The sequence below is a fragment of the Engraulis encrasicolus genome, chromosome 5 (assembly GCF_034702125.1).
Source record: "Engraulis encrasicolus isolate BLACKSEA-1 chromosome 5, IST_EnEncr_1.0, whole genome shotgun sequence".
NCBI classification, from domain to species: domain Eukaryota; kingdom Metazoa; phylum Chordata; class Actinopteri; order Clupeiformes; family Engraulidae; genus Engraulis; species Engraulis encrasicolus.
The window spans coordinates 51,658,546-51,685,274 of NC_085861.1; the positions used below are offsets into that span (position 1 = coordinate 51,658,546).

General features: G+C 42.8%; 2 protein-coding genes across 4 annotated transcripts; one reads left to right on the forward strand and one right to left on the reverse strand.

The window, feature by feature from the left end:
• Positions 1-608: 608 nt before the first annotated feature.
• Positions 609-24,272, reverse strand: cnot10 (CCR4-NOT transcription complex, subunit 10). Of its 3 annotated transcripts, none has more exons than XM_063199686.1 (19): positions 24,075-24,272; positions 23,412-23,506; positions 22,994-23,155; positions 22,735-22,882; positions 21,477-21,613; positions 20,281-20,358; positions 19,512-19,595; positions 18,134-18,251; positions 17,549-17,698; positions 16,877-17,079; positions 11,866-11,987; positions 11,184-11,339; positions 10,146-10,226; positions 7,551-7,664; positions 5,207-5,337; positions 3,821-3,856; positions 2,680-2,804; positions 1,643-1,718; positions 609-1,528 (listed from the first exon to the last, which is right to left on the reverse strand). In XM_063199686.1, exons 1-19 carry the CDS (start codon positions 24,088-24,090, stop codon positions 1,353-1,355), a joined length of 2,208 nt encoding a protein of 735 aa, XP_063055756.1. In that variant the 5' UTR covers positions 24,091-24,272; the 3' UTR covers positions 609-1,352. The 3 variants fall into 3 exon arrangements, with proteins under 3 accessions (XP_063055756.1, XP_063055758.1, XP_063055755.1); XM_063199688.1 differs by having other exon boundaries at positions 2,680-2,807; positions 23,412-23,455; positions 24,075-24,271; XM_063199685.1 differs by having other exon boundaries at positions 2,680-2,807; positions 24,075-24,271.
• On the forward strand, positions 13,426-16,651 carry LOC134448664 (trichohyalin-like). Its single transcript, XM_063198329.1, has 2 exons — positions 13,426-13,449; positions 15,794-16,651. The coding sequence occupies exon 2, from the start codon at positions 15,796-15,798 to the stop codon at positions 16,594-16,596; it is 801 nt and encodes a 266-aa protein (XP_063054399.1). The 5' UTR covers positions 13,426-13,449; positions 15,794-15,795; the 3' UTR covers positions 16,597-16,651.
• Positions 24,273-26,729: the final 2,457 nt, after the last annotated feature.

Genomic DNA, 26,729 nt, shown 5'->3' on the forward strand with positions numbered 1-26,729 from the left:
TAGTGGTAATAGAGTTACACATCATGTGGATACTTTCATTTGTAAACATTGCAGTCACTGCCATTTTTAAATTTGTAATGTCATCTAACAGTGCCCCAAAAGTATACATAAACTTCATAACTTCACTTGCATTTTAAACACACTACTAGTATTAAGACACCACTGTGTGTCTCCCTAAAGGTGCACTGTGTAATATTTTAGAAGTTTATTTCCAGATTCATGCTGCTCATTCACAATTGTTACCTTTTTCGTGAATACTTACCACCACCATCAAATTCTAAGTATTCATTATGACTGGGGAAAATTACACTTCCCTTCCTCAGTTTGGCAGTAGACAGCAGCTTCAATGAGCAGCATAGTTGCAAAACCTACTCTGGCCACCATTCTACACAACACAGCGCACCTTTAAATATTCACAGACTGAATGACTGTGATGTATTGTGATCCATTATTAGCGCCTAGGAGAAAAATGATTAATTTAAATTAATTATTAAATTAAATTAGTACATTACCAGGATCACACTAACTGGAGTTATAAGTCTTCAGTCATAAATGACTACCAGCTTTTTTTACACCGTATATACACAGGACCACACACACACTGGACATACAGGGGTAAAAGCTTTATTCTTTTACATCTCATCTCGGTTTCCCACAGGAGGCTGATAATGAGCAGTTACTCTAGCCAGCAAAAGCTTTACAGTTCGGTTGTGGTGTTGGTCACCAGAGGAGGGCATCCAATTTCTCCCTCTAATCTCCTGCTTATGACAGCTCTGCACAACCACAGAGGGCCCATGAGGAGGCAGGAGGAGGGAAGGGAAGAGGGGGAGGAGCAGGATGAGAAAGCGGAAGAGGAGGAGGTGGAGAGGAGGAGGAGGAAGATGAGAAGGACAGGAGATTGGGAAAGTACTCAGGGGCCTCCCTCCACTGCTGCTACTAGTTGGAGATCAGTTGATTTCATAGCTGGGAAGTAGGCCTTCAGGAGGGGCTCCCCAAAGAACCTTCAAGTCGTCACTTGTGGAAGGAACCCCTAAAGGTTCTCTGATGAACCCATAGGTGGACTACAAGAACCAAAGAAACCCAAGGCTTTCTAAAAGGGTTCCTCAGAGAATGCCTTGGAATTCATCCAAAGATGCTGTAGGTTGGTTCTTCTGGGTTTCTTCCAGAGAACTTCTAACTTCCCCCTTCCACAGTGCCAAACTGAGGAACCTCCAATTTCTTACAGTATGGGGGTCCAGTTGGAGAGAGAGACAAGGGGTGGCGTGGTAGAGCGGTGGTGGTGATCATTGAACTGGACGAGGACGAGAAGGGGAAGGGGAAGGGGAAGGGGAAGGGGAAGGGGAAGGGGGTTGTCATTTGCGCTGGACCTGTGTGAAACTGGAGGGCACCTGGATGGGCTGTAAGGGGGCAGAGGGCTGGTAGGGGGGCGGTGCAGGCTTCTTGTGCAAGTCTGGTGACGTCGTTGTTGTCTTGAGTGATGGTAGGAGCTGGTTACGTTTGATGATCTGAAGGGCTAGTTGTGTGTTACCTGCAAAACAGATTTGACACAGATAAAAACAAAGCTGATCCAAATTCAAATTTGGAGGGCAATGGCTTGACCAAAGTCATGAAATGTGTGCATGTGTGCGTGTGCATGTGTTACCATTTTGAAGCTCTAGGTAGACTCCTAGTAGGATGGCTTCTGGGGGAATCTCCTTTGTGTTCACCATAGAGGCAGCCTGACAACAACAGCAGAACATGGCAGAATGACTTTCACATCTCACTGCTCGCCCTGGATGTAACAGGTGGAGTGTGAAATGTCCAGCAGAGAAATGTTTTTTGAGTGACTCAGCTCCATAATGTTTAAACACTGGCCACCAGTGAGATTTGGAATTGAAGGTAAAACTCTTCTGATTGTCTATACATCGCCTCGGCCCTAAATGTATTGTAGATGTGTTAGACCAACATCATCCTAAAAGACGTCTTAGGCCTTCAGTAAAATCCAGACAGGGTGAAATGGCATTAAGTTACTATGCTACCAAATGCTGGAACCAGCGTCCTGTCCAAATTAGAACTAGCCCCAACAGCATCATTGAAAAAAATAAAATAAAAACAGTTTCATTTTCATCTGCCTATGGTCAGTTATCTACGTACTTTCCATAATACTTTCTACAATGTTTTTTCTTCTCTCTTCTCTTTATTTTTTCTTTGACGTATTGAATGACAGTTATGTATAATAATCTCCTATACAAATGCTATTTCTATTGCTTAAGTCCTTTGGGTGTGTGCAACTAAGTCTTAGTGTGGAGAATACAAATCTTAACATGATGGTGAGTCAAACCGAAATGCGGTCTGTTTGTCATGCTACCCATACAGTATAAATCCTGGTGGAAAGGATGTTTTCAATTGTCTCCAAACCGCCGCCTGAAATATGTCTCCAATGTAGCCTTCCCACCCAGGCAGTGGAAAGGAAGACCAGTTCCATCCTCCTGTATGTGTATGCCTCCCACCCACCCCCAGCTGCTTCTTTCTGACAGAGGGTTCAGAGTGCCTTGCTCAAAAAAGTAATATAGCTACAAGTATAATAATTCCTTCATCCTTAATGCTATACACATACCGAGTCATTTTGTGGCATGGCATGGTAGACAAAGAGAGGAACTGCATTCATCTGGCAAGAGTGGGCTTGACATATTGGCCTACCTGGTGCAGGCATTTGCGTGCTTTCTCATACTCGCTCCTCAGACAGTAGGCGCTGCCCAGGTTAAAAAGCATCATGGCCCGTGCAGAGTTGACAGTACTGGGGTAGCACAGCGGCGTCTGCTTCCCTGCTGAACAATCACGTACAAAAAGCCATTAGTTAATTTACATGGCTTCCCATGGCTTCCCCAAAGTCTTGATTAACTCCATTTTTTTTCTTACTTCAGAAATAGTAGTTTGTTAACACATTACATCCATTTGTTATTTTGTGTATTCTTTATGATTTATGACAAACCAATGGTGGCTATACAGCCAGTTCTGAAACTAGTAAAAGCAAAAAGTTACATCTGGGTCATTTCATGTGAAATCGGACACCTTGGGGCCCGACCGGCACGGATTTTAATTAAACCGAATGTGCCTTTATAGTAGCAAGTACAACCCCAGAACTGCATTTACATGGATCGGACAACAATATTAAGGGAGAAACAGACTAAGAAAGTTTTAATGAAGAGGGTAGAAGACTACACATTCACCCATGATTACGTCAGTCAATTTAAGTCACACGGAGAGAAAGATAATGTTGTTTGAAAGCTTTTTTCTGACTCCACATATTACACAAAGAGCATGACAAACAATACTGTCCAGGTATGACTTATGAGATATATAAAAAAATTAAAACACGAATATCCAAGAAGCCATATTTTAAAATTAGCAGCTAGCAGCTACACTGTCAATCCCAGTCTGAATGCAACCATCTGTGGTCAATGGTTCCATCATATATCCATCAGAGGGAACCACCGGTCTATCAATACCATCAGGGGACCAACATAATCAAAGACAACATAGTGTCCTACCCTCTGAATTAAGACTGAATTAAGGTTAAAAAATCAGTCCACCTCCTTTCAGATTGCTGATATGTAGTTAAGCCCTGACAAAATATGAGAGTACGTAGGATTTGTTCGAGCCCCAAGTGTCTGATTTCACATGAAATGACCCATCTGTGCAGCAAATGCATACCAAAATGAAACAAAACTATTAATATATACAAGCAACACTATGTACAATACAATATATACTGCAATACATGTTGATTACATATCTGTATAGTAATCTTATTAAAATATGGATTAAGAGAATAACTCACAAGTTTCCACTGGCTCCAAATCGCTCTTATCAGCTCCTGTAGAAACACACACGCACACGCACACGCACACGCACACACACAACCTCTGTATTATTTTGCAGCGCATTGGGACGGGATAAGCAAGAGTCTGTGATTTACTGAATTTACAGACATTATGACCGGATTTGTCATAATTTAACAACTTCCTGTTTTTTCTCGCACAGTTCTTGTGGTCCACATGTAATATTTATCCTGTGTGAATCGGGCTTTAGAGAGAGAGGTGAGGAGTGGGTACCTCAGAGCAAAGCTGAGCGGTCACTGTAGCTTGCACATCACCTACCAAACCCTTATTGTTTTAGGGGGTGACCATTTGGGTGATCAGTCTTTAATTTTAGTAGTTTATTTCCAAAACGTATGCTGCCTATTCAAGACATCTGATCACTTTCATGAATATTTACAAAGTAAATGAACTAATATTTACTGGTCTGACTAAAAATGTGATGGTTGTAGTAATGGGAAAAAAAAAAGGATTCAATATGAGAATGCTGGGCAACGTAAATTCCGTAAAATAAACTGCTAAAAAAAATTACACACTGGCGCTTTCAATGACATTGAACCACTTCCTGGGGCTTCCTACGGTGGCCACGGTGGCTCAGCGTGTGCTGTGACAGACACCATGCTCTTGTATCTGTTACAGCATAGGTGGATGGCCCCGTGCTCCGCTCCGCTTACTTAATGATTAAGTACAGTCAGTGTATGGTGACGGCGGCTTGTCCTTCCTTCCTTCCTCCCTTCCTGTCCTCACACTATAATCACACTGAATTTAAACTACTGAACACCAGGACCCTGGCCCACTGCCAAGCCATAGATCACACTCACAGTGTGTGTGTGTGTGTGTGTGTGTGTGTGTGTGTGTGTGTGTGTGTGTGTGTGTGTGTGTGTGTGTGTGTGTGTGTGTGTGTGTGTGTGTGTGTGTGTGTGTGTGTGTGTGAGAGAGGTTAGGGGGGTGAGCGGTCAATGCATGTTTGTAACAGTGTCAGCATCTTAAGAACATGACATGGGTGTCGCTCCTGTGTATGTGTGCACTCCAAGAAATGGAAGGAGAGAGAGAGCGAGAGAGCGAGAGAGAGAGCGAGAGAGCGAGAGAGAGAGAGAGAGAGAGAGAGAGAGAGAGAGAGAATGTGAGTGAGTGAGTGAGTGAGTGAGTGAGTGAGTGAGTGAGTGAGCCTACCCTGATCCTGTGCACTAAGTGAGGGAGAGAGGGTGTGAGAAAGAAAGAGAGACATAGAGACAGAGAGGCAGAGAAAGAGAGAGACAGAGAGAGAGAGAGAGAGAGAGAGAGAGAGAGAGAGAGAGAGAGAGAGAGAGATGCAGAGAGACAGAGGCAGAGGCAGAGGCAGAGCCTACCCTGGTCCTGTTCGCTGGGAGACACCCCTAGTGAGACGTCAGTGACATTTTCCGGGTTGAGGTGGGCGATGGCGTCAGAGATGCGGTCCATGGAGATGAGGGCCTCTGCAGCGTACAGATGCCCCAGGAATCTGCAGATTAGATTGTATTACATTACGATTACACTACATTAGACATGTTTTTTGGGCATTTCATGCCTTTATTTAGGAAAGGACAGTGAGGGAGTGAGACAGGAAATGAGTGGCAGAGAGCTAGGGGAAGGATCGGCAAAAGACCTCATGTCGGAATCGAACCCGGGACGCTAGCGTAATGGTATGGCGTCTCAGCCCTTTGACCTCAGGCCCTAGATTACGTTACATTAGATTAAATATGTATTCTATACATTATTTTAATAGCCCTGCAAGAGATGAGGACCTCTGTGGTGTACACATGCCACAAAAACCTGCACATTGGATTACATTAGATTAAATGTAGGGTTCGACTAGCACCCTAGATTGGATATTACAGATGCATATCATTGATTAATTCATTAATTGTTAGTTGATTAACCTTATCGATCGCCTTACAATTAATTTATGAGCAGCGTTTTCCACCCAAAAAAATAAAAATGAGATGAAATGCTGAATTGAAATTCGTTTTTATTTATGTCTTTAATCCAAAGGTGACTAAAATGTTCCCGATCTTCACATCCACGTCGTCATGCACATTTCACCTGGGTCTCTTGGCAGTCGAGTTGGCGATGAATTGCTTAAGTCGATTAATCGATTAATTGCTGAAATCCCTATGATTAAGTAAAATAAAATCTGTTTTGTAAAGCTAAAACAGCATACGGACATCTCTCTATTCTACTGTCCTCTATTGTTTTTGTCCAAAGATTTGGAGGTGCACCTTTTCACGTATGTAAAATGCAATTTTCCCAGTCATAATGAAGAATTAGAGTATTCACTACTCATGTATTCAAGTATTCATGAAAAAGGTAGCATTTGTGAATGGACAGCTTGAATTCTGGAAATGAAATACTAAAAATATTACACAGTGCACCTTTAAGTTAAACTTACAGCAAAAGATGAATGCCAATATTTATTAATCACATGACAAAGCTTCATAGGTCAAAACTTTTTAAATGTCTTTTTGATGTATATTAGTACTTATTTGTCTTTAATATTGTTGAATGCATTTTTTGGTAACACTCTATTTTAGGGATACATCTATTAGCACTAATACATACAATGTTAATGCCTGCATAAGTAACTTGTAAGGCATGTACTAAGCAAACGCTAAGGCCTACTAGGTCCTTACTAAGGTTGAATTGGTAATAAATCCCTTATTGTGCATGAACAAGACATTTGCGAATACATGCCTAAGAAATGTTTGATTTTGCTTTGTACATGCCTTACAAGTTACTTATACAGGCACGTTGTATTTATTAGTGCTAATAGATGTATCCCTAAAATAAAGTGTTACCCATTTTTTTTACAGAGACCCTTCTATATGTTGATTTGCCGTAAACAATTTATTGATTGAATTGACTAAATTTGAAAGCTATGGGATTGGATGGTGCACATGTCCTACCCCCGTATCATCAGAGCAGGGGAGAGAGGACGGAAAGGAGGAGCGTTTGGTGGTGTGGACTAAACAGCTGAGCCCCGGCTCTTTGTTACCCAGCGGTAGGAAGTGTAACATGGGAGGGGACCTGGGCCAATGGGGGGCTGAGACTCCAGAGCCACCGCTAATCAATCATGTGGGTGTCATTAAACCCTTTGAGGACTTCAGGATTTTCCCCCGCAGTCCGAGTCCTCCCAGATTTTTCAGGGTTCATACACTTTTTCACCAGATTTTTTCCATGACTTTTCCATAACTTTTCCTAAACCTTTTACTGAATTTCCAGCACCAAACGTTCTGGAATCACCACTGGAGGGGGCGGGGTCTCTGCTGCCGCGCCTAATCAATCATGTGGGTGTCATTAAAGGTGCAGTCAGCCCTGGGCCCGCCCACCTATCAATCACTATCGACAGCTTCAAAAGCTGGAATGTTTGAAAGAAAAAGCAGCCGGTTGCTCAGCCGGCCAGGGGAGCGGGGGAATAGAGGGGGGTTCTGCAGCCTGCAGCCATTTTCCTTGTAAAAAAAAAAAAAAGAAGGCTTACATGAAAAGACAGCCCATTGACTGACTTAAAATAGGCTGAAATGGCTCCATTTCAATATGGATGGTACTAGAGAGAGAGAGAGAGAGAGAGAGAGAGAGAGAGAGAGAGAGAGAGATAGATAGAGAGAGAGATAGATAGAGAGAGAGAGAGAGAGAGAGAGAGAGAGAGAGAGAGATTTAACAAAGGAACAGAGGACTTACTTTAGGGAGCCAGACAGCTTGGGTTGATACAGGAGCTTCTCTGCGTGATTGAGAGCCACCAGGTTGTCTCCAAGTGCCAGGGCTACATAGGCACTACACGCCAAGATGGAGCACCTACACACACACGCACACGCACACAAATGATGTTAATTTTTTTTTTTATAGATGGAGGCTATTTGAAAAACTGATCATAGCCTACAATTAACAACATGGCTTATGCTGGAGCCACCGTCAAAAAAAAAAGTGCCATGTGCATACTCAAAGGGAGAGAGAAAAAAAAAAAGACGTTGGATGCTAAGAGCTCAGCAAGACCCCCGGCGTTTTTTACGAGACCTGCTGGGCTTGTGGAGTGTGTGAACGGGCAGCTAATAACATGCCGGCCTGTTCTGTGACTCAGCAGAGGAGGCCGCGACTTTGCTGCGCCTGCTTCCCGACACCGCTGCTGTTAAGGCCACTGGAGCTGACACAACACACACACACACACACACACACACGTCCACACACGCACGCACGCACGCACGTACACACGTGCGTAGACACATGCACAGGGGGGCTAATCGACAGGACAGACGCAGCCACAGCCAGTCCACTCACTCTCAGGTGTGGCCATGGCAATGTGACTCATTATAGTCAGAGAGAGAGAGAGAGAGAGAGAGAGAGAGAGAGCGAGAGAGAGAGCGAGCGAGAGCGAGAGAGAGAGAGAGAGCGAGCAAATGAGAGGGAGAGAGGGAGAGACAGACACAAAAAGAGAGAAAACGAGAGAGAGAGGGGGGGACGGAGACATTTGGAATGTTGGCTGGCAGCTTTTCTAAAGTGGCTGGCTGGCTGGTTGGAAATAGGAGTGATTTGGAGGAGGGGGGGGGGGACTTCTGGGAAGAGAAACTGGAGAAAGTGGCTGGCGTGCTCATAAACTTGTCAAGGTATGGAGGGAGCACTGTAGGGTGTCACAACAGGGTCAGCCTGCTGTTGTTCACATATGAGAAAGAGAGAGAGAGGGAGAAGGGGAGAAGGGGAGATGGGGTGGGGGACTTTTTTCTAATCAGCTGCAGACGAAAAACAGAAGGAGGTAGGTGACAGGAGAAGGAAAGACTACAAGGAGTGGACAATACACACGCACGCACACACACACACACACACAAATGGCGCAATTCCACACACGCACGCGCACACACACACACGCACGCGCACACACACACACACGCACACGCCATGCAAGGTAGGTTAGGGTAGGCTGTTGGGCTGGAAATACGTGCAGGTTTATATCCATCACAGCTGCACAAGTAAAGCTCTGACCTCAAGGCTAACAATGACTCACGTCTCAAATGTTGAATTGTGTGAACATACAACTTCACTTTTCAAATACGTACACATATGTTTTCTTTGTAGTGTGGGCTTAAAATGACATCTGCAAGCTTCATTTGTACAGTTCTGATATGCAGAAGGGAACACCATTTTTCTGTGACAACGCTGCTTTCAGTTATTTCCGAATTCTATATCAGTCCAACGTCAGGCTGGCTACGTACATCCCTCACACTTCTTCATAGAAGCGATTTGTTACATCACGTCCAACTAGAGCAGAGTAAAATTCCGCTACCGCAGAGAGACTAGTCTCTTCATGTGGGGCGAGTACAGTTGGGTTTTAAAAATGAAAAAGTCTTTGCCTCAGATGGAAGAGTTGGCATTCCAACCATAGGCATGTAGGCTATGGTTCAAACAGAGCAGATGCATATAATGAGGAGTGTAGTCATCATGCTAAGACCTCCCAAAGGAAAACATCTTCTTACACACAGAGAGCATAGTGATCGAAGGACTGGTTTTGCATTCTTTTGGATTATCACATGGTGCTGTGCTAGACCAACTCGCCAGGCAAAAAACAAAATGTTGTTGTCTAGTTCACACAGATAGTAATAAAACATGTCCACAAATGGTGGAGTGTTGCTTTAAGGATGACTAAAACCAGGGGATGTAACAACAAGATGTTTGAGTTTGGCATCCGAAGTCCATCTTGATGTGCAAAGATAAAACTTCAGACACAGATTAGTAATAAAAAAAGTCTTGGCTGTGAGTCAGCATGCTCCGTACCACTGGCACTGTGCACCGACCAAACATTTCCCCAGAGGACTCAGCGGGAGTGTTGTCTGAGACGGACTGAGAGCATATGAGTAACTGCAAACTGGGGTGTCTGTTTCCAAGCCGTTTGGTGTGCCCAGACGAGGGAGATAAACAGCTGAAAATGCGCACGCACGCTCATGCCCGCCTGCCCACACACACGTACGCATACACACATGTACGCACACATGTACGCATTGCTTGCTCACGCTTTCTTTCCTTCTCTTTCGCCCCCCTCCCCACCTCCCCTCACACACACACACACACACACACACACACACACACACACACACACACACACACACACACACACACACACACACACACACGAAAGTGTAAGAGAGAGTGTCAGCAGGAACAAATGTGAGTGCCTCAACATGGTTAAATATGCAGGTGACAGGCTGAGTAGCACACCTGAGGGCACCGCGCTGCACACCTGAGTAGCGCAGCAGGCACACTGCACCGCACCGCACCGGCTCCACTCACCTCAAATTTTCCACTTCCTGTTTCCGCAGCGGAGACGACGGGGCCGCCGGCAGGAACTTATCTCCCTCTTGCCCCTTCCCACTGTCAATCACACACACACACACACACACACACACACACACACACACACACACACACACACACACACACACACACACACACACACACACACACACACACACACACACACACACACGCACGCACGCGCGCACACGCGCACACGCACACACGACAATCACAAAACCTTAACCATGAGGGTCAGAAATATGGCATGGTGCATATATAAAAGAAACTGCAAAAGGAACTCTCTCCTGCCCCTTCCCACTGTCAATCACACATGTTGTGCGGTGCTATGTTGTGTGGTTTGGTGTCGTGGTTGTGTTGTGGTTGGGATTGTGTGGTGCTGGGCATGTGCACGCAGGTGTACGTGTATGTGTAGTGTCGTGGTTGTGTGGTGCTGTGTACGTGTACGTGTATGTGTATGTGCGTTGTGCGTTGTGTTGTTTTTTTCGATTGTGTGGTGCTGTGTATGTGTAGTGTGCGTGTACACTGCAAAAATGAAAGTCTTCAAATCACCTAATAACTAGTACTTTAGAACTAGACATTTGTCTTGGTCTTGATTTTGTGTTGCTTGTTATAAGCAATATTTACTTGACACAAGTGAATAAATCTGATCAAGTAAAAATAACTTACCCCACAGACAAATGTCTTCAGGCAAGTCGAAATCATCTAGTTCTAAATTCTAATTCATAAGTACTAGTTATTAGGTGATTTTTACTTACCGGTACATTGAGACGGACTAGATGTTTTTGCTCAAAACTAGAAAAATATGCTTGCTAGATTTCATTTTTTGTAGTGTTGTGGGGGTGTATGTGGTTGTGTAGTGTTGTGTGTATGTGGTTGTGTATGTGGGTGTGTATGTGGGCGTGTATGTGGTTGTGTATGTGGGTGTGTATGTGGGTGTGTATGTGGGCGTGTAGTGTCGTGGTGGTGTGGTGTGGTGTGGTGAGGTGTGCTGCAGTGTTCCTCTGTGTTCACCTGGCTGCGTCGCTGCCCTCCCCGCTGCTGTCTGAGCTGGGCTGCTGTTCTCGGGCCTCGGGCAGCGCCGTCTCTGGGAGCAGCAGCAGGGCGTTGCGCAGGCAGATGGCAGCAAACTCCATACTGGCCACTGGAATAGCTGCTGACTGACCCTCGCTGTAATCGCGCACAAACACGCGCACACGCACGCGCACACGCACGCGCACGCGCACACACACACACACACACGGAATAAATGGGACAAATGTGTGAAAGGGATATGGCAGCTAAGTAACTATCAGCTTGTTCATCATCATAATACCGTAACACTATTAGTACTACTACGACTAATAATAGCAACAATCAATACAAGTGCGGGACACACATGCACATGTTCATGGGTGCCTCAGAACAACCCATTAAAATGAAGTGACAGCACAACTTGGCTCTTTACAACAGGTGCTCTGATGCCACCTGCAGGACGAGAAGGTAACCAACAGGCCGTCATGTGGCCATCACTGCCGAGTAGAGGGCTGGTGGATAGGCTGCATATATAGAGACACATCACTCCAGTACTTAGGTCATTATTACACTGGCTACCAGTGACATTTAGAATAGAGTTTAAAACTCCAAAATCATGGAATCAGGGGATACAGAATCACCTTATTTCTTCTGCTGGACCTTCTTGTTAAATGGACCATACCTGTAGATTGTATTCTGCGTGGGCTGGGACGCCAGTACAATTTTCCGATGGTAGCCCTGGCCCACGATGGACTGGACGATCCCCTTCTTACTGGGTAGGCCCTTGTTCTCCTGTTCAGAGCTCTGAAAGGCAACACAGAAGAGACTCTGTTAGCATCGGCGATAAATTAAAGGTCGAGTGTATGACTTTGTTGTCATGTTGGTAATGTCACTCTTGCCGTTCTGATAATTCTAACAAATATGCTTGTTACTTGAATGACTGTACTGGAAAAGTAGCTACCAACTAGTTGTAAATACTGCAGATTACAATTGCTTACTTAATATTTATTATTATTTCAAAATGCTACTATCACTGTCAGAATCGCCACAATATGACATAACTGGAATGGACAACACTACCTCTTTTTACATATGTATACTGTCTATTTCTAGTCTATGTCTATGTCTGCATGTGAAAGTAAGAAACATAATTTCATTTCTTTGTATGACCCGCGCATGTTAAGAAATTGACAATAAAACCGACTTGACTTGACTGGAAATATTCTCTAGGAACAACCCTTAAAGGTCCAGTAGGCTACGTATTTTTGTTTAGCAACCGTATTTACAAAATGTATGCAGCTCATTCACAAATGACATTTTTGCAATGAGTATTTACTACCACCATCTAGCATGGCTCTTTGGTCATTCAGAATGCTTGATTTTCATGAAAGTCATGGATATCATAAGCTGCAAAACCTACTTTGGTCAGACCAGGATATTTGTTCATTTACTAGTACTAATATTTATTCATGGAAAAAGATCAAACTTGTGAATTAACTACACAATTGCACTCATCTTAAAAAACACCTCACAAATTCATTTTGAGTATTGTATTACAAATTATTATGAAAATTATATTTTCTTAACATTTCTTAATTTCCAAAATAGTTAATAATCTGACAGTCATCATAATTTCAAGTCACCAACTATGAGAGTGCAATTGGAATATTGGATATATCTCCATTGTAGAATACTATTTTAACCTTGATTTTCTAACCCTGAGCTTTTGATTGAAATAACCTTTGGTTTCAGTTACTGTGACCTGCTTATGCTTTCAATTTACCTAATGGCAATTTTCAGGTCTTAACAACAATCAAATGTTGTAAAACTCTGTTTTGTGCAATGTTTTGGAGCCACTTGAAGTTTTTTTTCATTAGAAAATGAGATTTGTTGATTAACATTGGAATTGCATTGTAACGTTGCCATTTTCTTTACAGCCGCTTTGTCAAGGATCCTCATATGGGTTGATGTAAAGGAGGGCTTGTGAGTGAATCTAGCAATAACAAATATATAATTTGTACATTGAAGATGGTACATCAGCCAATTAAAGTCAAAAATGAAAGGGAGACACAAATTGGCCCTGGAAACATTACCAATGGTCTTTCAAGCTAGAGCACTCATTATGACAGAGCAAAAGGCATTTTCTGAGATTTTCTGAGAAGATGCTTATCGTGATGTCACAATAACAAAAGTTCCGTTTCAGCAGTCTTGACCATGAGAATCCCAAAAGACACTCATTCTACACAGCAGCAGACAAGAGCAAGAGGTAAGTTACTTCACTGCTGAATATATGATTAATGTTGTATTAATATGAATCAAATATATTAAAAACAAAAAATATAAAATAAACTATTACATGATTAAATGTAAATAAAACAAAAATTGAAATATTACCAATTAGAAATTAAATTAAAAAGTCATGTTTTATTTAAAATCGCTTGCATTTTTGGGCTATAACAAAGTAAAAATTTCCCTACCATTGACAACAATTTATCTCAAAAAAGCAGTGAGTGAATTTTCTTCTTAAACCCGAAAAAAAAAAAAACCACCCTCGTTCCTCATGCTACAGAAAACTGAATTGATATAAAAGATGCGTCTTTTCATACATTATCTCACTATCTATGGACTGTATTCATAGCTTGGCTGTGAACTGTTAATTACTGCAATGATTTTGTTGACTAGATGTACAGTGAGGAGAATAAGTATTTGATCCCTTGCTGATTTTGTTGGTTTGCCCACTAATAAGGACATGATCATTCTATAATAGTAATGATAAAATGTATTCTAATATTGAGAGACAGAATATCAAAAAGAAAATCCAGAAAATGACTTTGAAGAATATATTTTAATTGATTTGTATTCCATTGAGGAAAATAAGTATTTGACCCCTCTAGTCAAAGAAGACAAAATTACTTGGTGGCAAAGCCCTTGTTTTCTCATACAGAGGTCAGATGTTTCTTTCAGTTAATGACAATGTTTGTGGATATATTAGAAAGGATTTTTGTCCGCTTTTCTTTGCAGATCATCTCTAAATCACTTACGTTGTATGACTGTAGCTTGCCAAATGGGAGCTTCTGTTCCCTTCACAGGATTAGGGTTAATGTTTGGAAACTGTCTAGGCCACTTCATGACCTTAATATGCTTCTGCTTGAGCTACTCCTTCGTTGCTTGGGCTGTATGTTATGGATTATTATCATATTGAGAGGCCAATCCATGACCCACCTTCAGTCTAGTGGTGGTGGGAAAGAGGTTGGCATGCAGCATTGTACGTTTACATGTCTCCTTCCATCCATTTCTTGACGATGTGAAGTTGTCCTGTGTCTTGGCCAGACAAACAACCTCAAAACATAATGTTACCACTTTCATGTATGATGTTGGAGAAGGTGTTGTTCTTGGGATCATAGGCAGTATTTCTCTTCCTCCAAACACATCGAGTTGTGTTAATGCCAAACAGTTTGATTTTGGTGTCATCTGATTCCAGCACCTCCCAATCATATACTAATCCAGTTTGATGTTCATTGGCAAACCTCAGGTGAGCCTGAACAGGTTCCTTCTGAAGCCGGGGTACCATACATGCACTGCAAGATTTTAATCCGCTGTGGTATCAAGTGTTTCCAATAGTTTTCTTAGTGATTGAGGTCCCAGCTGCCTTGAGATCATTTCCTAGCTCCTCCCATACAGTTTTAAGGTGCTTTATCTCCTTTTTTCTGGTTATTAAATTCCCACAAGGTCAAATCTTGTATGGAACCAGAGACAGGCCTAAGATTGATGATTGATGATCATTTTGTATGTCCTAAAATTGGGAAGAAATACAATAACAGTTTGCTCTTTAATATCCAGGAGCCCATTTCAGCCTTATTGAGTTCTAAAATCTTGTCCCTGACATCCTTTGACAGCTTTTTGGTCTGTCCCATGTTGGCGAGTTTAGTTTGATTGATTGACTGATTCTATGGACTGATTCTGCAGATTCGATGTGTCTTTTGTGTAGGTTACTATTAACAGGTGTGTTCAATTCAGATAACAAGTTGATTGGAAGTGCCATTTGATCTGCGGGATCAGAACTCTTAATGGTTGGCAGGGGATCAAATACTTATTTCCCTCAATTAAATATAAATAAATTATTATATATTCTTTAGAGTTAATTTCTGGATTTTCTTTTTGATATTCTGTCTCTCCATATTATAATACATATTATCATTAACATTAAAGACTGATCATGTCTTTATTAGTGGGCAAACCAACAAAATCAGCAAGGGATCAAATACTTATTCTCCTCACTGTATATGCATACAGGGTAGTCATCATGCTTTACAACACTTTACAATAGATGGCAGTTTTGATGAAGAAATTGTGCACGCACAATCCAGGGATGCATCAAGTGATCACTTGTAGCTTGATGCTAATGGTAGCATTTACTTCCAGTGATTATGCTAAGCTATGCTAATAATTCTAATAGCAATAAATATAACTAAACACACTGAGAAGATTATATGCATACGTGTAATATTTAGAAATACTGCAAATATGTGAAAATCAAAAGACGATAGACTGTTCTTTAAAGACAAATAATAAATCAATAAACATTGAATTGTGTCCCTCTCTCCCAACAGAAATGGTTAGCAAAGTAAAAGTGGACGTGCCACAGCAGGACGACTGCAAAACAAAGGTGGAGGAACTGCAGAGGGTGGTCCAGGAGATGAGGGCAGAAATGGACAACATGAAAGCGGAGGCTGAATGTAAAGCTTCCGCGCAACAGCAGCTCATGGAGCAAGTGATGGGCCAGTGGAGGCAGCAGGAGCGACAGCTGCAGGAGAGGGAGGACGAGAGGCGTCAGGGCAGTTTGCGGCCACCACTGGATGAACAACGTAAAAAGGCTTTATTGAAGAAAGCTAGGGCTCTGAGAGAAAAGAAAGAACAGCAAGAGAGAAGTGTCAAAGATGATGATATGCAGAAAAGAAAACAGCAGATGCTGCAAAGAGCCAGGGCCCTGCGAAGGAAGCAAGAGCAAGAAAAGGAGGCACAGGAGAGGAAGCTCAAGAGGCTGGAGAAGAGGTTGGCAGCTCTGGAGATGGAGAGAAGGGACGCACCCCCCATGGAGCCCCTGAGCCTGATGGACCAGGATGCACTGCTTCTGCTGAGAGCGGCTAAAGCGCAGGACAAAACAGCTAGTCCAGCGCAGATTGTTTGCTTGGAGTCGGGCGACTTTGGGGAGAGTGCGCAGGACAAGACTTTGGTGGGCCTCCAAGCACCGTGCATCAATAAGACAGAAGGGAAGATCACTGGAGTAAAGGAACACCAGGTGGATACAAACACAGAGGGAGGCAACAACGGCCTGGCAAAAAGCTCCACCAAGCCCAAGAAAAGATCTTTCCTGAGCTGGATCAAGAAGAAGTTGGGGCTCAGAGGCCACTAAGGACCAATGGCCAGTACGCCAGCACGCACACACACACGGCTATAAAAAAAAACAACTAATAATAAACCTATTCATTTGGCACGCACGCATCAGTGCATGCATCAGTGACAACATAAATTTGTTGTGTCGTTTCCCCTTTATCTGTAGTTATATTCTCCTTTCACAGAGAACGAATGGTGATTATGGCCTCATAATTGGCAGAGGACCTGTGTGTGTGTGTGTGTGTGTGTGTGTGTGTGTGTGTGTGTGTGTGTGTGTGTGTGTGTGTGTGTCAACATACCCCTTTGTTAGCAGCTATGCAGCATTCTGCCAGTCTCAGCCAGAGGCGTGGGTTGGCGTGGTACACCTGAACTGCCTCCATCAGGCATTCAAAGGCGGCTAGCGGTCGGCCCAGGTGCAGCAGCTGAATACCACAGTTGTAGAGCAGCTCGTAACGCTTGTTCGCCAGGAGGGCACACATGGGAATGCCTGTGAACTTCTTATCTAGATAGATAGATAGATAGATAGATAGATAGATAGATAGATAGATAGATAGATAGATAGATAATTTATTGTCCTTTTGGAAATTAATTCTGTGCTATTTACAGTACGTCTGATACAGTTACAAAAACAAACATAGACAAACACAACACCCTCCCCCACCCCCCTGCCGAAATGAAAATAAAAGAATAAAAATATATATATTTTTTAAACAACAGCACCAGCGAGTGAGAGAAAGACACAGATACCAAACAGATGCATTTCAGTACTCATTTCAAGGAGTCAATCACTTTGTGTGTGTGTGTGTGTGTGTGTGTGTGTGTGTGTGTGTGTGTGTGTGTGTGTGTGTGTACGTGTGTGTGTGTGTGTACGTGTGTGTGTGTGTGTGTACGTGTGTGTGTACGTGCGTGCGTGCGTGCGTGCGTATGCATGACTGTCCGCGTGTGTCTGTGCGCGCGTCTGTGTGTCTCACTTTGCCCATTGCTGCCGTCCCCCAGCTGGGCACAGGTGTGGTCGTTCTCCTGTAGGGCTTTCTTGAAGTAGAAGATGCCCAGGTTGTGTTTGCCCATCGCGAAGTGGATACAGCCCAGATTGTTCCAGAACATACAGCGCACGCATTCTCCTGCAGGAACACGGTATATACACAGCAGTCGTGAAGTTTCAACATTTTTTACAACCTTCATGACAAAAAGTTGCAAGCAATTTTGTGTAATGTGTTGTGTTGCCTATATGCAGTGCATATGTTTTCCTAAAGGACTACTGCAAGACATGAGCAAGCACAAGAAGTAAGGAGATAGAGGATGCACATAATCATCACACAAATGCAGGTTGCACAGGCCCAAAACAAATCCAACGGAAAAGAAATAATGAAGGTCTAACACTGATTAACACTTCCAAACGTGAGAGTACACTTTAATGAAGAACAACTTGTTTGAAGTGTTGTGCTGACAAACTCACATTTGGGAGCATTGATCAGTGTGCAGACCTTCTTCTTATGCTTTTAAGCATTCAGCATGTTATTTAAGAAGTAGCAGGAGAAAAAAAATCAAATGAGTACCTGTTTTCAGAGGACCGGGGTGCTCTGCAATGTTTGAAGAGTTCAGCAGTTTGATGGCTTTGCGATAGTTTCCTCTCAGATACTCAAAGTTGCTTTTCAGGAAGAGTGAGGGAGCTGACTGGAAGACAAAATGAGATACTCTAGGTAGTTATTAGGATCACAAGGTTAATAGGTCCAGCCCACTTCAGATCAAATTGATTGTGTGTGGCCCCTGAACCCAAAATGAGTTTACACACCCCTAGATCTTCCTAAAAAGACATCCTTAGACGAATGGGTCATTTCATGTGAAATCAGACACTTCGGGGCCCGACCGACACAGATTTTAATCATTAAACCGAGTGTGCCTTTATAGTGGCAAGGTAGAACCCCATAACTGCATTTTCATGAATCTGACAACAATATGAATCTGACATAATACATAATTGGATGATTATTGTACTCCATGCCGTTTGTGTACTTTGTAGAGCCAGAAAAAAACTTTCAAACAACAACATGAAAACCACCGATATTGTGGAACTTAAATTGACTGACATAATCAAGGGTGAATGTACTAGTGTCCTACCCTCGTAGCCTTAACACACACCGTTCCACCACTGGAACGTTGTAATGTCACTGAAAAATCTTTGGTAGCATAGTACTACACCACTATGAAAGTCATTGCCATTCTAGTACCAGCTTATATACAACAGGGGCTGTGGGTTAAATAAAGACTTTCTCAGTCTGTTTCTCCCTTAATATTGTTGCCAGATTCATTCAAATGCAGTTATGAAGTTCGACCTTGCCACTATAAAAGCAGACCAAGTTCAATTGAAATTATGTAAGGGAAAATATCTGAATCCTTCCATACTTCCTCATAATCAATGTATTTTCAGGGATCTAATCCATCTAAATGCTCTAAGGTACAATCTATGCGTGGGTCATCCACAAGGTCAAGTGGCATCCATGTTACCAAGAAGATGGATGCGACTAACCTTTCAGAGAAAGGATGAGGTTAAATAAGTCAAATGTTAACGCAATCCGGATCTAGTCTTCATTCTTTTTTATCGTTACCATATCTTGACAGAATTGGCCCGCCCCGCAAAATGATGTACAGTTCAAAAACACCCTGCAAAAACAGCTCTATTCCCTGTGTGACCTTTTTTAGAGACAATGTGAAACCCCAGAGCTGTATCTTTACATGTATTTTACAAAGTCTCGATGATTTGTTGGTCTGTGTGTGTCTGTGTGTGTCTGTGTGTGTCTGTGTGTGTGTGTGTGTGTGTGTGTGTGTGTGTGTGTGTGTGTGTGTGTGTGTGTGTGTGTGTGTGTGTGTGTGTGTGTGTGTGTGTGTGTTTAACAATCTTGAGGGATTGCTAATCAGCAAGTGCTAAATACTCACGTTGCCAGCTGTGTTCATGACGGACTTGATTTCCCGCTTGCAGGCTTTGAGTGACTTCATCTGAATGTAAGCTCGAACTTTATACTGGGGAAGGAAAGACACATGGCCATGAGTAACCTATGCCGAAGTTTCACACAGAACATGTTTAAGTCAAGATGGGTGAAGGGCTGGTATTGGTCATCATCACAAGAAAACCAATGCCACCATTCTAATGCGTCTGCATGCGTGTCCTTTCATTTGGAAAGTGCCTTAGACCATGCTGTCTGATTTTGAGAGCGAACACAGCTTGGACCCAGTCCCTAAAACAAAACTTACGGTTTACTACAAGGCTGTAATGTTTGCAAGCCCGGAGAGATTAGATATATTGTGCGTTTCGTGCAATTCCCCATTATTATTACTTTACCCCAGGTCCTCCCATTAAACTAGTCCCGTCGGAATAGGGCTTAAGTGTACCCAGACCCCTTAGAAGTGAACCGTACTGAGAGACCTTTGTTGACGTGTTCCTACTAAAAAGTCCTGACAAGATACTCTTGTGACTAGGTGTAATCACTAATGGTGAGCTCTCGAGTAGCGGGGACTTACATCCCATAAAAGCCTAACGGGACAAGAAAGTGCACCTGGTCTTTTTGTAATACACTCACTCACAATGTGAAGAGGGGAGAACCGAGTTCTTTTTCTATTGCTTCACTTTTGGTCCACTGACAGAGGACTGAGTTGGGTTCACTTCAAGGGCACCATATGTGAAAATAGCAAGTAAGGAGGAGCTCACCTGATGCATCTTTGATTTGGCCGCCTCGATCATAGCCATAAACTCCGCCTTCTGACTCGCGTTGTCTTTACCAGAGTTCTGAAATATTAAGTAGAACATATCGTGAGGTCAAGAGAGAGGGTCTGAGGCACTCTGAATTATGTTTAAAAGTCCTCTCTTACGTCGTGGACGTGACAAGTCGACGTGTAATTCAAAGTAATAATACTACATTTCATTTGGAGTGCCTTTCAAGATACTCAAGGACACTATACAGTGCATAATGGTAACATAGTAGTGTGTTAAAACAGTTGTTAAGAAAATAGAAGGACAGTAATAAAATAAAAAAATCAATAAAAGGTCTGCAATACTTGATTTAAAAAATAATATAAGATGTTGCTAGACTTTGTGAGAGTTTGAGCGGTGCCTGGTCGAGATATGAACATAACGGTATGTGATTGTGCCTGTGGGTAAATGAGGTTTTACTAGTAGCACACGTCAGGGTGGTCAAACTACAGCTAATGCCACTATGTATGGGTTTTTTTATCATTTATTCTCCATGGTCCGCCATTTTGAATTTCCAAAAATATCCATTTTTAGCTGCCAAGATGACTGTACTTGGACCATACTAGAAAATATTCGTTTTTTACTTAGTAAACATTCATGTAAAGATCAAATTTGGCCATAGGCAGCCCAGTTCCTTTAGGGACACTGTGCAGGAAATGGTCAAAAAAGGTACTGCAACTACGCTGCACATTGAAACCGGGCTGCGTATTGCCAAATTTGATCTTTACATGAAAGTTTACTAAGTAATAAACAAATGTTTCCTAGTATGATCCAAGTAGAGTCATTTTTGCAGCTAAAAATGGCTATTTTTGGAAATTAAAAATGGCGGACCATGGAGAAGATCCCCATTTTCATGTATGAAAAGTGCAATTTTTCCAGTCATAATGAATACTAGTTTGATGGTGGTGGTAAGTATTCATGAAAAAGGTAACATTAGTGAATGGGCAGCATGAATTCTTGAAATAAACAACTAAAAATCTCACACAGTGTCCTTTTAAAACCTCTAAGTCACCATACTCCAGATGTGCAACTCAACTAAACAACTATATATATACAACTATACACACAAAAACAAAAAATGCTCAAACATCTGCACGAGACTGCGCGCAAGCACACACACAGACCCAATTAGCAAAATTAGCCATTAGTCCTACCTCTCCTTTGCCGTTCTTGCTGTTCCCCTGCACAGTCAGCTTCTCCAGCACAGCCAGCAGGTGCAGGGCCTTCTCCGGTTGGAAGGTAAGCAGGTACAGGTCCACGAGCAGGAAGCAGACGGCCTGGGCAAACTTCTCTACTGGGCCAAAAGGACAAACATCAAGCCATGTCGCCAAGCCGTGCCATTGTATTCACTCACATCTTAGGGATGCAGAGGTGGAGGTTTTTTATTGTCACTATACAACAGTGATGGGCAAAATGGATTCATGAGTTACAATCCAGTACCACATTTTCCAAATGACTTGGTTTTCCATGTCCAATTCAGCCAGGTGAGGTGATTGGCTGTTTGAATGATCACTTGGTTGAATTAGACAGGTAAAACAAGGTCATTAGGAATATGTGGCCCTGGATTGTAACTAACGAATCCATTTTGTCCATCACTGCGATACAAGTACAACAAGATGTTGTTTATAATCACACACAGATGCAACGCAGCAGTATAAAGGGCTATGGAAGGGTAAAGTAAAGTAAGCACTACAGGTACACTATGGGTAGCAGTCATGAGTAATTGGTTGGGTACTGGAAAGGCATGGGTAAGCGGTTAGGACAGTGGTTCGCAACCTTTTTTGAACAAACGCCCCCTGGACCTCATCACAAGCCTGCCAATGCCCACCTTACTATCAAATAAATGAATTGGACTAATGCCCCCAATGACATCTAAGCACCGCCCCCTCTCAACTGTATCTTTCTCAATGCACGCCTAGGGCCCCTCAATGCTCCGTGGGGGGGCTGCACCGCTCCATTGATAAACACTAGGTTAGGCCGTCAACGTGTCAACTCCTGACCCGTCAGGTTGGTGGGGGGATTAATTCTCCCCCATCCTCCTCCATGACTGAGGTACCCCGAGTATGGCACCGTCCCGCCGCACTGTTCCCTTGTGGCGACGTTTGGGCCTGCCCCCTTGCACAGGTGAGGCATAAAGGCTCTTGCTCTTTGCGGTGAACGCTGTGTGCTGTAGAGTGCTGTGTCACAGTGCCAATGGGATTGTGCCAGGTGGGCTTTTGCGATCACTTTTATGTACAACAGTACAGTCCACTAAACAATATCAAATCAGGTTGGTTTAACAGTATGTTAACGCTTTTATGGATTTGTTGCTTTTTAGATGATGTCACTCTACTCTACTACTAAATGAAAAGATGGACCTACACAACACCAATTCTGTGCAAGACTAAGTGAAAAAAATAATGTGAATCATACCAAACGGTTCAAGGAACTGGTAGAGCTTTTCTCCGATGACGATCGCTTCAGAGTACTGCCTCATGTGGTAATGGATGATGGCTTGATTGTAATACAGTATGCTGTTTTCCACGTCGTCTAAACCATCGTCTTCCACAGCTGTATGAACCTTTAATTACAAGACAAAAATGTGAATATCCCACCCCTTTCCAAATTCAAGTAATGCATATCATATTTCTGGTGGTATCTATTTGGAGACAAATGCAGCATAATATATTACCTGGCTTTTCAGGGTCATTAGAGTCTGCTTTAAAGTGCCTGTTGTGGTCTGGCCACTCTTATAGAACTCTGTTACTGCCTTATTCAGGGAAATTTTATAGTCTTCCTTGTTCAGTTCCTGAAGACTGTCAAGATGCGTCATGCACTCGTCATATTTTCCAGCCTAGCAAACAACACAAAGACGTTCACCCAATCATTGTATGTTATCATGAAACAGTAAACATGTGTTTATGAAAGCATCTCTGAATTGTGTTCAGTTTGATTTAAAGACCACCATCTGTTGTACTGCTGAAACCCTCTGGACGTGGACACACTTATGACACGTTCTCTGAATAACAGTAATTAGAAAATTCAAACGTTTTGCAGAAGAACAAGGTTGAACCTCTAGGCCCAAGATGGTGTGTTGTGTGCTTCAGTACCGTGAATGCTTCATGAGCATTTGAGGCCATCTCTTTTTCTTGATCTGAAATACCAGGAGAGGAAGCATTGTCATGTTTCGTGTCAGAGCTTTGATCTGTAATACAAATGAATACATTAAAAACAAAAGTGTGAGATTGTCTAAATGGGCGTGTCGAAATAGCCAGATCAAAAACGTTAACATTAGCTAACGAGCAAGGAGAGAGCAGTGACAGTTAGCTCGCGTCAATCTTGTTAGTTGGCGTCAGGCCCACCACCAACTCCAAGAATCCAATGGTCTGATCGATTTCCAAAGAAATGTCTCTAAAGACAAGTAAACACATTGTCTTTCGCGACCAGGACTACAGGATAGTTAATAACCCAATGATCAAACACAGATCATAACTTTTACTGACGCTACCCACTTCGCTAGGAAGCTAAGCAGTCTGCTAGCCACGTTCAGCTTGACAGCTGCATACCGGGGGCAAATGGGTCAAACGACCAATTACCGCATATGTTACATCCTCATCCACACACTGAAAACACAAATCCACTAATTCCAGTACACGCGTTAACTGTGGTGCCAACATCTACACCTACACATCTGTTAGCCTGCTAATCGTGCAGGACTGAAAGCTTCCGAGCTAGCTGGTTAGCCTACTACTATTAGCTAGCTGCATACTCACCTGCACTTTCTGCCATGTTTTGGTGCTATTACTGAATTTGGTGTCACAAACTCCAAGGTATTAATGACCGTAGTAAAACCTAAAATAAAACAGATCACGACTAGCTTTCACCAGTAGTGTTTAGCCGGTTAAGTTGGCTAGTGCCTTCAAAGTTCCGCCATCAATATTACCCAGAATGACACCGACTACAAACACAGCTGGCATTCGCATAGCGAAGGAGCAAGATAGCGCCTGCTGTCATGGAGAGGAACTACAACTTACTTGGCGGATGACTGAGCATTCTGTCAACTGGTCTGCAACATTCTGTTACAAATGTAACAAGCATGTAGGCCTAGCGATTAGTTGTTAGCATGTTCAAATTGAAGTTACACTGTTACAACGGCAATACCTAATTTAACTGAAACCATAAACTAAAGCCTGCGCTTATTACACGTAGCCTATGTTTAGCGTAGCCTAGGCTAGGCCTATACATGGAATTTCTCCAAGGACCCCCTAGATGTCACTGAAACCTTTCTGTAGGCTATTAGAAAGGCAGATTTTTAATATAAATGGAGATATTTGTTAGTCTATATTTTAGGCCTATAGCCTATTTTTCAAATGTATAATATTTAATGGAGAATTGATCTGTAAACAGAATGACTTGACCTATGGAAGGAATCACAGAACTCTTGCTGTTTGAGTTAAAATGGAAGCATCATGGATGGGTCGTCTTGCCTCAAGCCACAGGGGTGAGTAATCCAGGTTCCGTTGTGTAACAACAATCCCACTATGCTGTGTTCTGTTATTTAAATGGGTCTTGCATTAAGCATGATATTAAATATATAGGCTGGGGCGACATTGTTCTGACTAAAATAGTAGGCTTACATGATGTGAGACCAGACTTGGCTCTTCTGTGGCCTATTCTTTGAAGATGCTCTACAGTTTTCATTCTAGATCATTGAAACATGCACATGCCAGTGTCCGTTCACCTTTGCATGAGCTGGCAAAGATGCTGACTGATCTAGCTAGCCTGTGTTCAACATTCTGTTTCTGGCATAAATATCGCACCACATAATGCAAGACAAACAAAACATTTAAAATGCAATTGTGACTGTAAATGTGTTCATTTAACACAGCACTAGATATTTTACTTTTAATGCACCTGCCACTTTCCATAAAGACAAGAGATTGTTTCCCTGAGTCAGTCTGGTGGCTTTATGAGCTAATGAATCCAGCTGGAAATCCACCCCCCAACGCAACGTTTATTGCCTGAAGACAACATGTCCAGGCTGAGGCCTAAAATCCCCATGAGTAATGTTGTGATGATCACGAGGAAGCGCCGCCTTGATGAAGTGTGCAGAATATAACTGAAAAAAGGGGGATGGGAGGGGGCAGGGCCACCAAAGGCCACCCCATAGGAGTGGTATAGAGTGATGATGAAAGCATGAGGCATCAACTGCGTATTTCAATTCGAGCTGACGTAAAAAGGCCCAGACTTCACAAGATGACACAAGCTCTGCCATGGCACCTAGAGCTCTCAAGGTTCACTGGCTGCTGTGATGTCAGCGCCTATCCTCCTCTCCTCTCCTCTCCTCTCCTCTCCTCGTGTGGGGGGCTCTATGTGCCGGCAAAACTCTTTAATTAGAGGCTTGCCATATCCATTCACCATGGCAATGGCTGACGGTTTCCACTGAAGTTATGAAAATTGCACAAATTTCAGATTCACAATACTGACCACATTTCTGCATAAAAGGCCTATATACAATATTCAATGCTCCTTGCTTCAGTGTCATACATACACACAACTTGCCTCATGTGTCACATTTATGCCCATGTGCTAATGTGTGTCCTTTACTAGCACATCACACTTGTGTATTTTGCATTGTGCCTTGAAAATATATGAATAGGTTATAATAGTATAATTAATACAACTGGACAAATGGACTTGAAAGAATCAATATTGCAACAAAATAACAGGGTAAGGTAGCTTCTACTGTGTACTGGTCACATATAGCCTATCGTTTCTTTTCCCCAGACAGGTTGATTAGAGCCAATTTATTTGTCTGTTAGTAGGCCTATTCCATTACATTGGAGCCACTTTTCAATGATGATACTTTGTCCGGCTGATGAAGTCACAACGACATTGTGAGTGGATGTTGGATTGGTCATGTTCTTCAATTGGCTGTTTGATAAAGATCAAGGAGAAATGTCCTTTCTTGGGGAAGAAACACTCAGGTTATGACAGTGCAAGCAGCACAATCATACAGTTTTGAAGATGACTCTCTCTCTCTCTCTCTCTCTCTCTCTCTCTCTCTCTCTCTCTCTCTCTCTCTCTCTCTCTCTCTCTCTCTCTCTCTCTCTCTCTCTCTCTCTCTCTCTGAAAACAGCTAAACGTCTGGATTTCACCAGACAAGAGGCATGAGCAGTTGTGAAAGGAGGGGGTGGCGGGGTTGGGGGTGGGGGCTAGGGCTGCTTTAAGAGAGACCCCATAATTGACAGAGAGACGGAGAAGAGACGTACTGCAAGATGCCAGAGTGGTTGATTGATTGCCCCTGGACATGGCACTATTCTGAGGATCCGTATAACTATGACGGATACGTCTCTGCAGGCACAGAGGAAATTGAAACATTCCGGCAGTCTGACTCATAATTACAGCATGATCAGCTCTGCTAAGAA

Coding starts and splice junctions, on each gene's coding strand:
- LOC134448664 (XM_063198329.1), top strand. CDS start 15,796: ATGGTTAGCAAAGTAAAAGTGGACGTGCCACAGCAGGACGACTGCAAA.
- cnot10 (XM_063199685.1), bottom strand. Junction 10,227..11,183: donor GAGGGCAGCGACGCAGCCAG/GTGAACACAGAG, acceptor TGTGATTGACAG/TGGGAAGGGGCAAGAGGGAG. Junction 3,857..5,206: donor TCCCAGCGAACAGGACCAGG/GTAGGCTCTGCC, acceptor GTGTTTCTACAG/GAGCTGATAAGAGCGATTTG.